Consider the following 14091-nt stretch of genomic DNA (forward strand, 5'->3'; position numbering starts at 1 on the left):
TTTACAAGAAATCTTCATGCGGCACATGAAGCATCGTTTATCTGTAACAAACTTCCGGTGCTTAGTTGTCGTGCTACCCGAAGGGCGCACGAGGGTTGGGATACTACCGTGTTGCCCAAGCCTAGACAGGGGAAGTCGAGAGGCAGAGGTCGGGTTCGAACCACGGACCTTTCGGCTCCAAATACTTGAGCCATCTTGCCCCAATATAGCATTATGCAGTGGTAAATCATCTGTGAAAAACTACCATGAACAATACATTTTCATGTATACATGTACACACGGGTGTCTCTTAGGTTGAAAGAAAACAATAACACTGTTGTTACTGCCAGGTTATACTGACAACACTCTATGCTTCTTCCCTCCGACAGAATAAACTATCCTGGAGGAAACAGAGACAAACCAAAGTACATTGATTCTCAAATACAATAGTAAAAACAGTATTCACTTATTACATACCTGATTGTTCCTCTCTATCCGGCTTTACTCTCACGTCCGAGTCTAGATATGTATCTTCTAAAACAAACATGATAAACTGACGTTGGGATTTGGACATTTCTAGGTTTATCGGTTGTGATACCTAGGTGTTTTTCTAAGCTGAGTACTTCAGACTGCTGAGGACAAACTGTCTGCAGGTTATTCGTTTGTCATTTGGCTACATTAAAGTAGTAAAATGTGATGAGAGGTGTGTGCAAGCAACATCAACTGTTAGAGCTTTGCTCCTTTGAGACGATAACGTTATTTTTGTTGGTTTTAATTAAATAAACAATTATAGATACAGTATCTCACAAAAAATTTGTCAATGTGTTCAATTTGTACACAACAGCAATGAGCCGGTAAAATGTTCGTGGAGTTGATAGTGTAGCGTTTACAAAACGACACTACTGAAATAATATTAGTACACAGTGTTAAACCCAATGGTGTTACAAGAAACACCTGTCTGCCTGTACTAAGATTATTATTCTTCAGGTTTACAAATGAAACGGTAACTGAAAACGTGAAGACAGTAAGTAATTTGTGGCTGCAACCACAAGTTTGTAACTTATAAGTAGAACGGTTGTCGAAAGCAGTTACAACCTGCAGCTGTTCAGCGAAGCGGTGCAAATCAAATCTAAAACCATTTGCATTTTATCGCCTGATGAAACAAATCCCTAACTAACGAAACAAACTCTTTAGTTTTGTCGATGCGTTTTTCAACAAATATTCAGGAAGTACTAAACGATTTGGTGCATAATTTAGGCGTAAGTACGTAATTAAATAAAAATTTATTAGGCCAAAAATGAAATCGGTGCTGAAACGTTATGCTACCTTTCCGGAAGCGCTAGTACCGCTATCGTTGTTGTGTATCATGCGTGCATTTATTTGCGCACTCTAAATACTATCAAGGAATGGAGTGAGAAGCCACTGCTCTAAGACATTTGTGTCTATATCCTACTTTACTATACAATTCCAAATAGTTGAGTTCAATGCGTTCACCTCTGACAACATACCGCTTGGCTCTACGAAACCACTCACCCAGGTAGGGAAATTTCTGATCAGCTGACAGAAGGATTTCACATGCAAACGTTACTGTCGTGAGTAATTGCATGTACTAGTTACTTATGATAATTGTGAGGATCGCATTAAAGCAATACACTCCGGAGAAAAATTTATTTCCAATATCTTGGTAGTGCTATTTAACAAAGGACAACATGGTATTTACCGCCTGGCAGCAGACAAATTCGCTAACTACACCGTAACTTGTACGTAGAGTAACATGATAAGTAATGTTATGGATAACACTGACACTCATGGACATGGTTTGAAAAATAGCACAGCAAAGACAAACATATCGAGGAACACATAAATTGTTCATGTGTACACCAGAGCAGCAGCCGAATGGAAATGCATTTTTCGGACCACTGACGCCATCACAGAATACCATAAAATAGCGCTATCAGGATGAGTGTCACTACAAGTCTGCTCCAGCACCAACCACACAAGCTCCTGATCGGTTATCTTCAAAGCATGTTTTGCAGATCAGCCTGGTTACACGTTTTTTTTACTTCACGCTAAAGGCGAGTATATACATAGCAGTAAATGATATATGACGGCAATTTGGTACGCACAATGTTTAATAAAAATGCCGACCAGGCAACAAGGTAATATTTAGTAATTTGTGAAGGATCGTAGGTTCATATACACATATTCGTTTCTTGCTCAAAGGCCTTTATATGGAGGAAGTTTCTTTAGTCCTTAGGATTCACTCATAGCCTTATATGTTTCTTAGTCCTTTGTGAACACGTCGTTTTAACAATACTCTATTGAGTGTTGAGATACTTCCTCATAGTTAGCATAGACACGACATTTGCACCTGATCAAACTCTGGGGAACAAACGGCCATCCCCCAGATGACGGAAACTGCGGGGAACATACCATCCGACTTTCTTAGGTACTGCAATTCGACGTGTTGTAGCTCGCTTGTGATATCATATTCCAGAATATACATTCATTGAAAGCGGGGTCGGAAAACAGATCTATCGAATAACATGACCTAAAAAGCATATAGATTACTAACATCTTCTCATGTGGCGAATTCCACAAGATCGCACTTAAATTATCTGTTGGTTTCCGTTTTATTCGCATCACGCACTTTTGCCAAGAGGCGAACACCAAAAAACACCGACCTATTTAGTGAGATAAAACGCATTAACGTTCTGTTCATTGACATGCCTCAAGAACAATTTTTCACAACCACAGCAACTTATTCTGCACGTGCAGATACACGTGTTTTGCTTACGCTCGTTTTATAGACGCGCTCCACGTGTCATTCTGATTCGTTAAATCCTTCTTTTATTTTGCCGAATTACATTCCCAATGTCCAAATTTTGGAACACAAAAACCTCAGTTAAGTTTAATAAATCTCATCTTGGATAGTGTCTTTGGCTAATATGCCAAAGGCGCTTTAGGTGATCTGCTTCGGTGAACCGTCTTACAGCGAAAAATGTATAAAGATTAGGCTAGGTTTTTACTTGGTATTCTTTTGAAAGAGCTAGGAAATATTTGCTTACTAAATACCTGGTGAGATTACATAATCCACTGGTTTCTCCAAGTTCATTTTCTCACATGAGTTTCAGCCTACATACCGACCCCAATTCCATGAACAGTCCCCAGGCTAGACAGTCACGTTTCTTTTTTTCTACCACCGTACAACTGCCAAGCAATTTGGTGAAATAAATTTACCGCCTTGCATAGGCGGGATTGCCAGTTCTATATATAGAGGAGAGCACTTTGGTTAGCCACGGGCAGTTTATTATGCGAGTCAACTGGCCCTTATTTTTATTTACAAGCACCAGGTTGAAGGTTTCTATTTGCGTTTCGGAGCACCTAACCTGTTCACTTGGGGCGCTCATCTAGATGGAATGAAAAATGTCAATATATTTTACTCTCTGAAGAAATGATTCTATTTTTTCATGTACTGATGGCAAACCTGGACTAGAGCTACCGAATTAGTTCCATGTGCATTCCCGGGATGCAAGGTATACTGCACGATAAAGTGCAGAATGCCACATGTAAATCACTTCGATGCAGTTTCTGGCAAACCAATTCTGCCATACAAGTGTTTCACATCACCTGATTTGCGCAGGTAACCTGAAAAGTGATCAGAATTTGTGCGGGCCTGGGATGGTCGTAGCTGATAAATCCCGTCAAGAATAAAACCACTGTACAGTGCTCCTCTTTTTACAGAAAGAAATCTTCATTGGAATTCCCGAAACGACCTTGGGCTGAAAAGATCAGAGGGCTCAGTTGCCCGAAATTGTTTTGCGAGAATCATCAAGAATTCAAATCACCAGGTTGCTTATTGTTGTCGTGAGAGGTCATGAATCACAAGATTTGCTGGTACTCATCCTAGGTTGTCCTGCAGCAACCGTTTAGATTTTGACTTTTTATGCACCAAATTAGTTTTTGTATCTTGGCCTCAGTTGACACTAATAAATTGGCCGCCCTGTGGCAACGAGGTGTTGGGGTCTCGCCGCTTATATTCACGTGCGAGGTGTGGAGATTTGCCTTTGGTCTTTTCTTGGACATTCAGTGATCGCCAGTTGTACCAGATCTATTGATATACGCTTGACGTAAGCGATCGTATCTTGAGCGAGCACATTTGGCAATTTAACCACGTAATGCAATCTCACGTTGTTTTTTGGAAATTGAAGTACATTCGGTTCTGTTTGAATTGCACCACCGAACAATCGTTTCACCTAAAACATCCGTTAAGAAATCTGCTTCATCCTAATACTCTCGGGTTTTCTGAAAAGTCTGGGATAAGTGTGAAATCCCTTTTGACATTATTCACCGGGGGAATATCAGACAAATAGGTATTCATTCGTAACATTATTAAACATCACGTTTACGTTGAGGAGACGCGGTGGCAAGATATTTTCTGTCGATACTTGGAGGCACAAAATGGTGCCGTTTTGTAGGATCATTACTTTGACTGATAGAAACCAGGTATTTTTGGTATCATCGTCTTTCAATTCACTGAGAAGTCGGGCAAGTAAACCCAAATTACTCAGTGAATTGCACCCCAATACAAACCGTAGGGAAGTAGAAACAAAGATGCACAGTAACCAAATAACTAAATATTATGGATCCTTGCAGCGGAAACTCACAGAACAAATTTTTGTCTAAAAAATCTAAGCGTCCGACTCCACGCATTTCCCCTGAATACGTTCGAGGTACATCATCATGACATTAAGGAGGGCTACGGTCATTAAATGCTAGCAGTGAGAATAGTTGACCTGATTTAATTGAGCTTTTGTCCTGAAAGTCAATTTATTCCGAAAGCACTGTACAGCCTTTCTGTCTTCCCCGGTAACCATGTGGATATCGCAAAATTGTGATGGGTTTCAAACTCTATGCCGACTAGCTGACAGGTTGAACTCTTAGCTCTTCCGTCAAGATAGACTAATCAGCGGTGTGATCATGTCTCGCATAGATAGGACACAGCGCAGCTCATCTTTCCTTTAAGGAATCTACATCACGCACTCGGGCTATCAACCGAAAACCTTGCAGGCGTCTTGCTCTTGTGCATAGGTTGGCTTCACATAAGGGATATATCAGTAGTTCAGAAGGAAACATTAGGAAATATAAAGCGCATTTTTGTAGAAATTCGCAGTAAGCCTTTCAACTGAAAATCTGTTCTTCATTAAACTGGACGGATTACGTGAATTTCAGAGCCTTGGACCCATGAAATGGTGGACAGATTTTAAGCGCAGTATTGGAAGTAAGCGTAATACAATGTCCCGTTTTATTGTTAAACTTGATTTTTGGCGGTAGAGGTGCAACGAGATGAAGCCTCTTAAACTCCATAAGTTGTATTGGGTTAGGCAAGCTGCACCACCAGGGAGTGGTCTTTGTGCACGAGGAAGCGAAAGTTCTTGAAATAAAATTAGCATTAACTAGCGCATAGCAGCTGTCAGGAGCATTACAAATTTATGTTGTGGCTACTCCCACTGATTATAGTATTTGCAAAAAGGTATGCGGAATCGTTGTCTAGCTTATAATCACATGCTACTCAGTACTCAAGCAAACTGACCAAATAATGGCTTCGGCTTGCCGTTTATCGAAGAATGTTGATGAAAGCGCGAGGTTATGCTATGTTTAACTATTCATTATGCCAAAGAACTGAGCAACCACTGAAGAGGAAAAATGTTGCGGTGGAACCGTGTTCGAGAAGTTTAGTGACCTTTATGTGGCTTTAGTGGAGAATAGTATGCTGTTTCGTCATTCTATCAGGTGGAAAAATATTTTAACGGCAATGTTGTAGAATATAGGGAGGCTGCTTGGTTGTTGGTCTGTTCGCCGAGCTTTGCAGTTGGATTGCAATCGTTTCATCCTCAGGTGAGGTGACGTCGTCAGTACGTGGTCAAATGGTTGACTTCCTTCTCTTCTGCCTGTGTTTATATAGCTTCTGAACAGCATCTGGTGTAACAGTGGATACTGCTGATGCGACATACGAGTGCTATGTTTTATGGTAGACCCTCTACTCTTCTACTGAAAAGTGAGATTTATTACAGAATTTGTGGAACTGCCCTGTAGGATTTGTTTACATTCGAGTGATAGTCAGTGAATATCCAGGAAATTTTGCGAAAACGCTCAAAAAGAAGACGGAGATTCGGTTTTTATAAACAAAATGTATATGAGAATTTTGCTTCCCTATCTGTTACCTTTCAGTCGGTGTTTTCTAATAAACGATTTCGCAGTGGATGCCTTCCTTTTTATACCTGTAGCTCTGCAGGCGGTCTTTGAATGGTTTGACTGGACCCCTTTGCGTATGAGTTGGTTTCAATCTCTTGCGTCTAATTTGCTCGTTGCACCTATTCAGTTCAACACATCTGAGTGTGATTTTTCTGTAGTGATTCGGTCGTTTTCTTCTTGCTTTGAGATCTAAATTTGTTCCCTTGATTGCCTGCTTCAGTTTTTTTTATGGTTTTATAGTTTTATACTTTTCTTCCCTTGATGCCACTTGTCCACTGTTTGTCTTTATGTTTCTTGGTTTCATATGTGGCTCAGTCTCATGACTGTGTAGTTCTTTTGCTCGTTACGTCCGATCAACGGGGTCATTGCCGATGTGTTTGTTGGTCGACTTTTGTGTGTAGCACCACGCTTAAGCAAACTCTCGCTAACGATTTGTTCCTGCGTGAGCAAATATTTGAGCAATGTCCCAATCAGACTACGCGATGCCGTTTTAGGAGTTTTATGAGCATAGGCAAAATAGAAAGAATTTACCCGCTCAACCCCGCACTGACGATGTCACCTCGATTAGTAGTGAGAGGTTCGCAACCTAGCCGCCAAGCTCCGCTAACAGACCAAAAACCAAATACTTAATGTCAAATCCACTGCAACAGCAGCTACCAAAGTAGCAATTTTTGCATCGCATCGTGAGCAATTATTAAACAAAACAATGTGAAGAACATTCGAGCTGTTGAAGAACATCGAATTTATAAAGTTATATTATGATTGTATCGACAATTGTTATTAAATGTACTTTTGTAACTCACATTGATCGAATCCAGGAACGTGATCTGCATGAGCAAGTAATATGAAAACATTATATCGATGTCCCCTTTTTGGTGAAACCAACTCAATACCACTGAATTTGGCGAAGATGTAATAAGAAAATTTCCCGGAGAGTTTTCCTCTTTTCCTTGTTTCGGTACAGCGATCCCGGGTACCGCGTAAGTGGAAATGGATAACGTTATTGTCAATAAACAAACTAAGGTTGACCACTTATCTACAGGCCTTTGGCTGGAAACAAGACCATACCATGTTTTTTAAGAAGTTCAAGTAGAACATAAGTTTGGCGGAAAATCGGGGACTGCGCCTACCTGATGACCCCCAAGAAGGGTCGTATAAGAGTTTTCAGCAAACTTGTGAGCAGTTTACTTTACGAAAAAGAGATATTTCCTGTCTCCCTTCATTGAAAGGAAAACTTCATTTTTTAATCCGGGCTGGTCTATTACTTTTGCCCAAGAAAGAAAAGATTTAGATTCCCTAGTCCCACTTCTGAGATTTCCGACTCATCACTCAGGTGAAACCAACTGTCACAGATGTCGCAAATCACACTAACAAAGCTTTTTCTAACCTCAGATCACGTAGTATTTGTGAATCATTCAAGATTGAACCTGAGATGTTAGTACCAGTTTGGCCTTCCACTCCTTTTTCTAAGAACTAAAACATCCTCCAAGTGCTTTCCGAATAAATCCACATTGCAGAGAATAAGTCCAATTTCTTCATCGCTAATACTACTTGAGTTCTTTGTGAGTAACTAAGTAACCTCCGACCCGGTTGCTTAGTAGTGTAACTCTTTGAGGCTTGAACTCACCACAAAAAACTACAACCATTTCCACTCACATAAGGCCTACCTTGATATATGTTAATGAGTGAGCCTTACATAGGCCATGCTTGACCTGTACGCATTGAACTAGACCGTATTGTCTTTATAAAGTTCTATCGGTTGTTACGCCACACGTAACTGCAGGGCCTGATCCCACCCGTGAATCTATGCTCTTGACTCTTATCCATATGGACAGGAGACGCAAATTCACCAAAGGCATTTCTAGTTTTGAACCCTTACGGACTGATCAATACAAATATTGAGGGCACCCTGTGGCTTGCCCAGTGCAGAGGCGTCTTATCTAACTCGATTTTAGTCTCATCCGCCTGTGGAAATACTAACAAATCACCTAAACATTTCGAGTGTGCCGCTCAGCTCTATACCACGATTTGCCTAAGGACACATGAATTTAATTGGAACTGGCACAATTGATAAAGTGGGTTCACCTACACTTCGCAAAAAAAGCTTTGCGCAGTTTGCAAATGTTTGTCAGAGCTGACAGTTCATTCTATTGTCCGAATCTACAACTTGCATGTTTCAGTTTACTTATCTAAAACACCGGCGCTCGCTCATGAAAATTGTCTTTACACCACTCTTTGGGAATGGTATGGTATTGTTCGGCTGTAATACAATTCCGGTGCTTAACTGCTATGATATCAGAAGGAAGCACGAGGGCCCAGATATTGCCAGGTTGCCTAGACAGGAGAAATTCAGAGGAGAGGTCAGGTTCGAATCACTGACCTTCCGGTCAGTAAATTCACGCACTGACCACTTGAGCCACACCTATTTTCTGGTGCGGTGTGATCTAGCGATCCCCACACACTATCGTGATACTCATTATATGCCAAATGAGTAAAACATTTAGTGGTAGCAGTTGTCATTCAAGCAGTAAAACTGCAAGCTCTCTGTCGAAGAACCTTTCCACAGTCAGTGTAAGCATTCTTACGGGAAACCATCAAAATTCAAGGTACGTTGCGGCGAGGCTTATTTCCAAATCTTGTGGCCCAGCAGCTTAACTGATTTACACTTCTGACGGCTGGCACCGGTGGATTAATACCTAAGTATGCTTTAGGTCTATTGACGAGTCCAAACACTTGGAAATTGGGGCAGACACTCCAAAATCTGCTAGAGTCAAACATTCAGTAAAAAACGTGATCGTCATGGACTGTTGGAAATCTGCAATCACCACTGCAGTTTGAGTTGCTTCAAAAACAGTCAATGACCGCTTCAGAAAATCACGGTTGTCCTGAAAAGTCTTGAATGTGACCAAATACTGTCCCGTTTTGCAAACGCAGTTGTTTTTTCGCAAATCCCTGAAATGTCCAGCCCAATGACGACGTCAGAACGTCGGTATTTTGGTTGAACTTTCATCCATCGCCCGCGTTCTGGGCAACCGATAATGTATTACCACAAGTCGTACTAAATTATGACAGTCGGATGAACGTTATTCCCTTAATTACCTCTTCCAAGTTAAGGTGTGCCATGCAAGTACATCGAAAAGCGTCTACTAAAGTGCTTGTCGAAAGGCTCGAAGCAAAATAAGCATGCTGAAATGCTTTGCGTGAACTGTGGCCTTATCAGAAGCGAAAATTTTCTGAAGAACAGTACCAATAAAGGGCTGCCTAAGACAAGCAATGGATACTGATTCGTTCATTGGGCGATTAATTGTTTACGATCTAAGCCTAGCGTGGTGCAAGGAGCAACCAGACAAAAGAACCGTTTCTTTTTCAGAAGAAATTAAGACATCACTGAAATTGTCAAACATGAATCAACCTAAGTGCCTGCATCGGACTGCTCCCAGTACCCAAAATCCGACTACTTTCACCCATAACTGATTCTGTGCACATGTTTGATTTTGCATACATTGGTGGGTGTAACTCCTGTATTGGATATCATTTACTTTGGCTTTTTTATACCTGTAATTATCAAATGCTTTTGGAACTAGCAAGCTCATCAGTTCCAAGTTTATACACTTTTTATAAAGCCCAAAACGTACCGAATTCCGTTTCGCCGACCCTTACATCTGTTAAGTTCAAATATTGAGTTCGTATGAGGTATGCGCAATTCTCGGTTATAAAGCCATAAATCAATTTTTACTACAGCGAGTATTGTGGAATGTTTAAACTGAAGCATTTTACAATAAAGTAACATCGAGTATGTTTCTTTATAAATATTCAAAGTTTGCATTCCGATGTAGCCAGATGATCCGGTCATTTTTATTTGTGTGCTTTAGCGTCTTTGTGTTTTTCACAAACTCAGGCATTTTAGCCAATTGAAACCGGCCACCATTAAGTTTGGACATCTTAAGGAGAACATGCGTGCGCAACATGATGTGATCTAATGTACATATAAAATGGTATAAAATATAATATAATAATGTTATATATAAAGCCCTACCACCCTCTAGGTTCCAGTTATCATTGTAAAAACCTCCAGTTGAAAATGAACGTCTTCGATTATTATTCAATTCTATATAGGTTGAGCGCCTTTTGGCAATACGAGAACAGTTTTTTTATGCCACATATTGAACATCGATCTCAATTTTTTGCAAAGTACGAAGAGAGTAATAAGTACTCAACTTTGAGTCATTCATATGTGTGAAAAACTGATGCTAGCTTATACGTAATTTTTCTACCTGCCTAACTTTCTCATGAGTTATTATAACCAGTCCAAGTGGCATGACCCTCATCTCCTAGAACTCGTCTTTCGAGGGGCCGGTCAACACGATACTGCATGCCGTGGGACACATCACTGAAGAACAGGGAGGCTTTTTCCCTTCCATATTTTTTAATCACATTCGCGTGGATGTGTCGGTTGAAATTATTATAATGTGAAGGCCAACAATCAGGATGAACTCGTACAGGCAGTAGTTTGGTGCTTCGGGGCATTAGACATAAACTGAGCTTAATTTGAAAACTGAATGGCTGTTGGAATATCAAACCTTCCTTTTGGCATAACTGGAATCCTTAAACACACCTTTCAGTTACCGATTCACTTGACACAAATATCTATTCTTTGGTTAATTTTACCGTGATGAAAGTGTACGTTGGTGCAAAGTTTAGCACACCCGCCACTCTAGCTGACTTGATTTTTCATCTCTTGATGGATCTCAGCAAAAGCACAATTTTGACCAGACTTCAAAAACAAGCAATGAGGTAATTCGCTCTATCGAGGCTTCCTTGTGTAAAACGTCTTGTTCTCAAGCAGTCTGCTGAACAGCACAAAGGCCTGAATCAACGAAACTCACATAAATGTTCGGTTAATGTGCACGACTTCGCACAGTCTCACTATTACGACCAAACTGTTGTTTTACACAGAATAAACTAGTCATTTACTTAAGCATGGGAACATTCAACAAATAAAAGTGGATTAAACTTTCTTGGACAAAATTTAGTAAAAATTCGATCAACCTGAACAATGTACTTTTTTGAAGCGTTGGGTGTGAATCTATCAGTTAAAGAAGCCCCTTAATGCAGGTGATTGGTAAAAAAAGGATCGGCCGAAGTGACAGCAGAAACAATTTGGTTCGTCAAAACCTGCAGGCTGAGTGAGAGGACGCATGTTACGTGCAATTCATTGACACATTAAACGTGTTTGATGGACATATAAATAAGCAGGACCATACCTTGGAAGGTGGCACTTAAAGTGCTACCTTGAGATGTTAAAAAGTCCGCCACCCTTTTGGCGTGATGCCTCACACAGGACATGTCGCAGGTTGTAAAGTCTGAATTATGAACAGCAAACCGCATCTCAAGTTTTGTACTGCCGGGGATTTCCTTTACGCTCATCAAAGCATTCGTGAATGGAGACCTGGACTTGAGGACTCCTTCAATCTGCAAACGGTTTCAGAGTGCGCAAGAAAATTAATAACACAGCCATGCACATTTATTTTGGTTCTGATGCATTAAAGTTAGCCTGGCAGAACTCAACAAATAAAGGTTTCCAGGCCTACGCATGATATTGCACTCTGATGACGACAATGTTTGCTGGCGTGATGAATTGAAACGAAAATTCTGAGAAGTATGTGATGACTACCAAATTTCCAGTCGTGAAAAATATGAAACGCAATTTGATTTAGTCCAACTTAGGGAATGTCGAAATATAATATTTCGTTTTTCCTGGTAGTTTTAATTATGACCATATTTCGCATTAACACGAGTGGCTTAGTGGCTTAAGCCAAGCGCTGTCTACGGCAACCAAAGAAGAAATTTTAGCCAACGCAGTAGGTACTACGTGGCAGTATAAGATTAATTCCGAAACACTTCGAAATGGCATGATTTCATAATGCTCGGAAAATTTAACAAGTATACAAAGATAAACTATTCATACAAAGGCCAGCATTCGCAGCTCCTTAAGGTCAGGCAAGCTCCATTTAGGCAGTCCGGTCAAACCCAAATAATTGCGTACAAAATTTGTTCTTCCTTAGCGACTGAACCAAACGTTTTCCGCTGCAGCGTATTTGAGAGCATTACTGCAAACGAAAGGCCACCGGCATTTGAGTACTTGCACAGTTGAAGCTAGTGAAACTGTGCCAGTTAGACTTCAACCCAAATATCGGAGTAAACCGCTGTTTTAAGCAAAAAACTGAAAACATCAAAAGAACGGCTTATGCTTATTTTTTTGAACATGTAGTGTTTTCCTCAGGAGCTATAGTTTTCAAATTTTCCCTCAACGAGTCCACCAATGACAGTATGAATTTGCCGTAAAAATAAATTCACCAATGACCAATCGCAAAATCGCTCTGTCAATTTGCGTCGGTCAAAGCAGGTAGCTTTGCTGCTGCTGGGTAGATGCAACCATCTGTGATGTATAATTACAAATGCAATGATATAATTTACTACTTGATTATTTAATTCTTTGCTGGGCTTATGGAAGTAACAGTTGAGAGTATTGATTCAAACCCACTATACAATTTATTCAAAGTCCCATACGCGATATATATTATTATATTACATGGGGATCGGTAGGTTTATAAAAAACAATGGGAAGTTGTTTGTCACAGCCGACTCCTACCAGTTTGCCAAAAAAACTATATTTAGCCGGCCATTCAGTATAACCCGAAACTGCTAAGACCACCGACTCTCTCTGTATGCAGCACCAGTATCGGACAGTGCTCCGGTAACAAGGTGCCTGATTTTTCCGAAATTTTGTTTGAAGAATGCAGAGCAGACTAAAAAATACTTTCTCACGATATACAGAGTTTATTGTGACGTACCCGTTCTGCCTCTGTTCCTTCTGAAGGCCATCCCCACGACTCCAAAATCGCAGCCCATGTTGTCTTTTTTCCTGGGGATACAGTGAAAACTGAACACAGAAAAGATGGTTGAAAGTATACCAGCATTTGGCGGTAATGTTTTCAGGATAACGATTATGCAATTTGTACTCCCCACCTTTCCCATCCAGACGGCATATAATCATTTTCACAGACATGAACTATCACAATAAGCTGCATGTGTCCTGCGTTTGAAGGCCTACCGCGTCTAGCATATCAAGCCTCAGTGTTATGAATGAGCTCGGGGGTTAGATGACCTTGAAAAGTTGAGAAAGTCTGAGAAGTTCGAAGACGATCCGAGTACCGGGTGCGGCTCATTGAGTACAGTGCCTAACCTACTGTGTAGTACAGCCGGAGACAGGGACTGTTTGAACAATTTATATGGGGTTTTGAACACATGAAAGTTTAAACATTTCTTTCGGTACATCCTTTATAGATTCGGTTCACTAAATTTGAACACATCACATTTTAGTGACCGATAAACGTAAAATTGGAAACCGGTAGCGGTCTATTTTTCAGATGAATGTATATAACAATCCCATGGTAATAATAATGATGATAATCGTTCAGCTAGCTGGCATACCATCCGAAGGAAGCACGAAGGCTGGTGTACTGCTCAGTGGTCTAAGCCTAGAATGGGGAGGTCGAGAGGCAGAGGTCGGGTTTGAACCGCGGACCTTTTGGTAAGCAAATTCACGCTCCAACCACTGAGCCATCTCACCCCTGCTCCTTTATTGGGTTTGGAAGTTTTTTATGTCATTCTGCGCAGTTTTATCTAGTCAGTAGGATTTGAACGCTAGAAAGTTTCGGAAAAGCTGACTAATTTTCCTTCGACAATCTGCATCTGCCATCCATCAAACTTGAATGTATTCGCAGCCACACAGATCTATCTATCTGATTTCTGTTCTGCGAGTGACTCTTCACTTATAAAGTCTCGTCAGACAAG

The 14091-nt window shown here is 40.6% G+C and overlaps 1 protein-coding gene across 1 annotated transcript; it reads left to right on the plus strand.

The window, feature by feature from the left end:
- Positions 1 to 8480: 8480 nt before the first annotated feature.
- On the plus strand, positions 8481 to 13826 carry T265_14004 (hypothetical protein; the record flags this gene model as incomplete). Its single annotated transcript, XM_009171589.1, has 2 exons — positions 8481 to 8666; positions 13716 to 13826. Coding segments are annotated over 2 exons (297 nt in total), but the record flags the coding sequence as incomplete, so codon positions are not given.
- Positions 13827 to 14091: the final 265 nt, after the last annotated feature.

This window comes from Opisthorchis viverrini, assembly GCF_000715545.1.
Source record: "Opisthorchis viverrini unplaced genomic scaffold opera_v5_125, whole genome shotgun sequence".
Classification (NCBI taxonomy): domain Eukaryota; kingdom Metazoa; phylum Platyhelminthes; class Trematoda; order Opisthorchiida; family Opisthorchiidae; genus Opisthorchis; species Opisthorchis viverrini.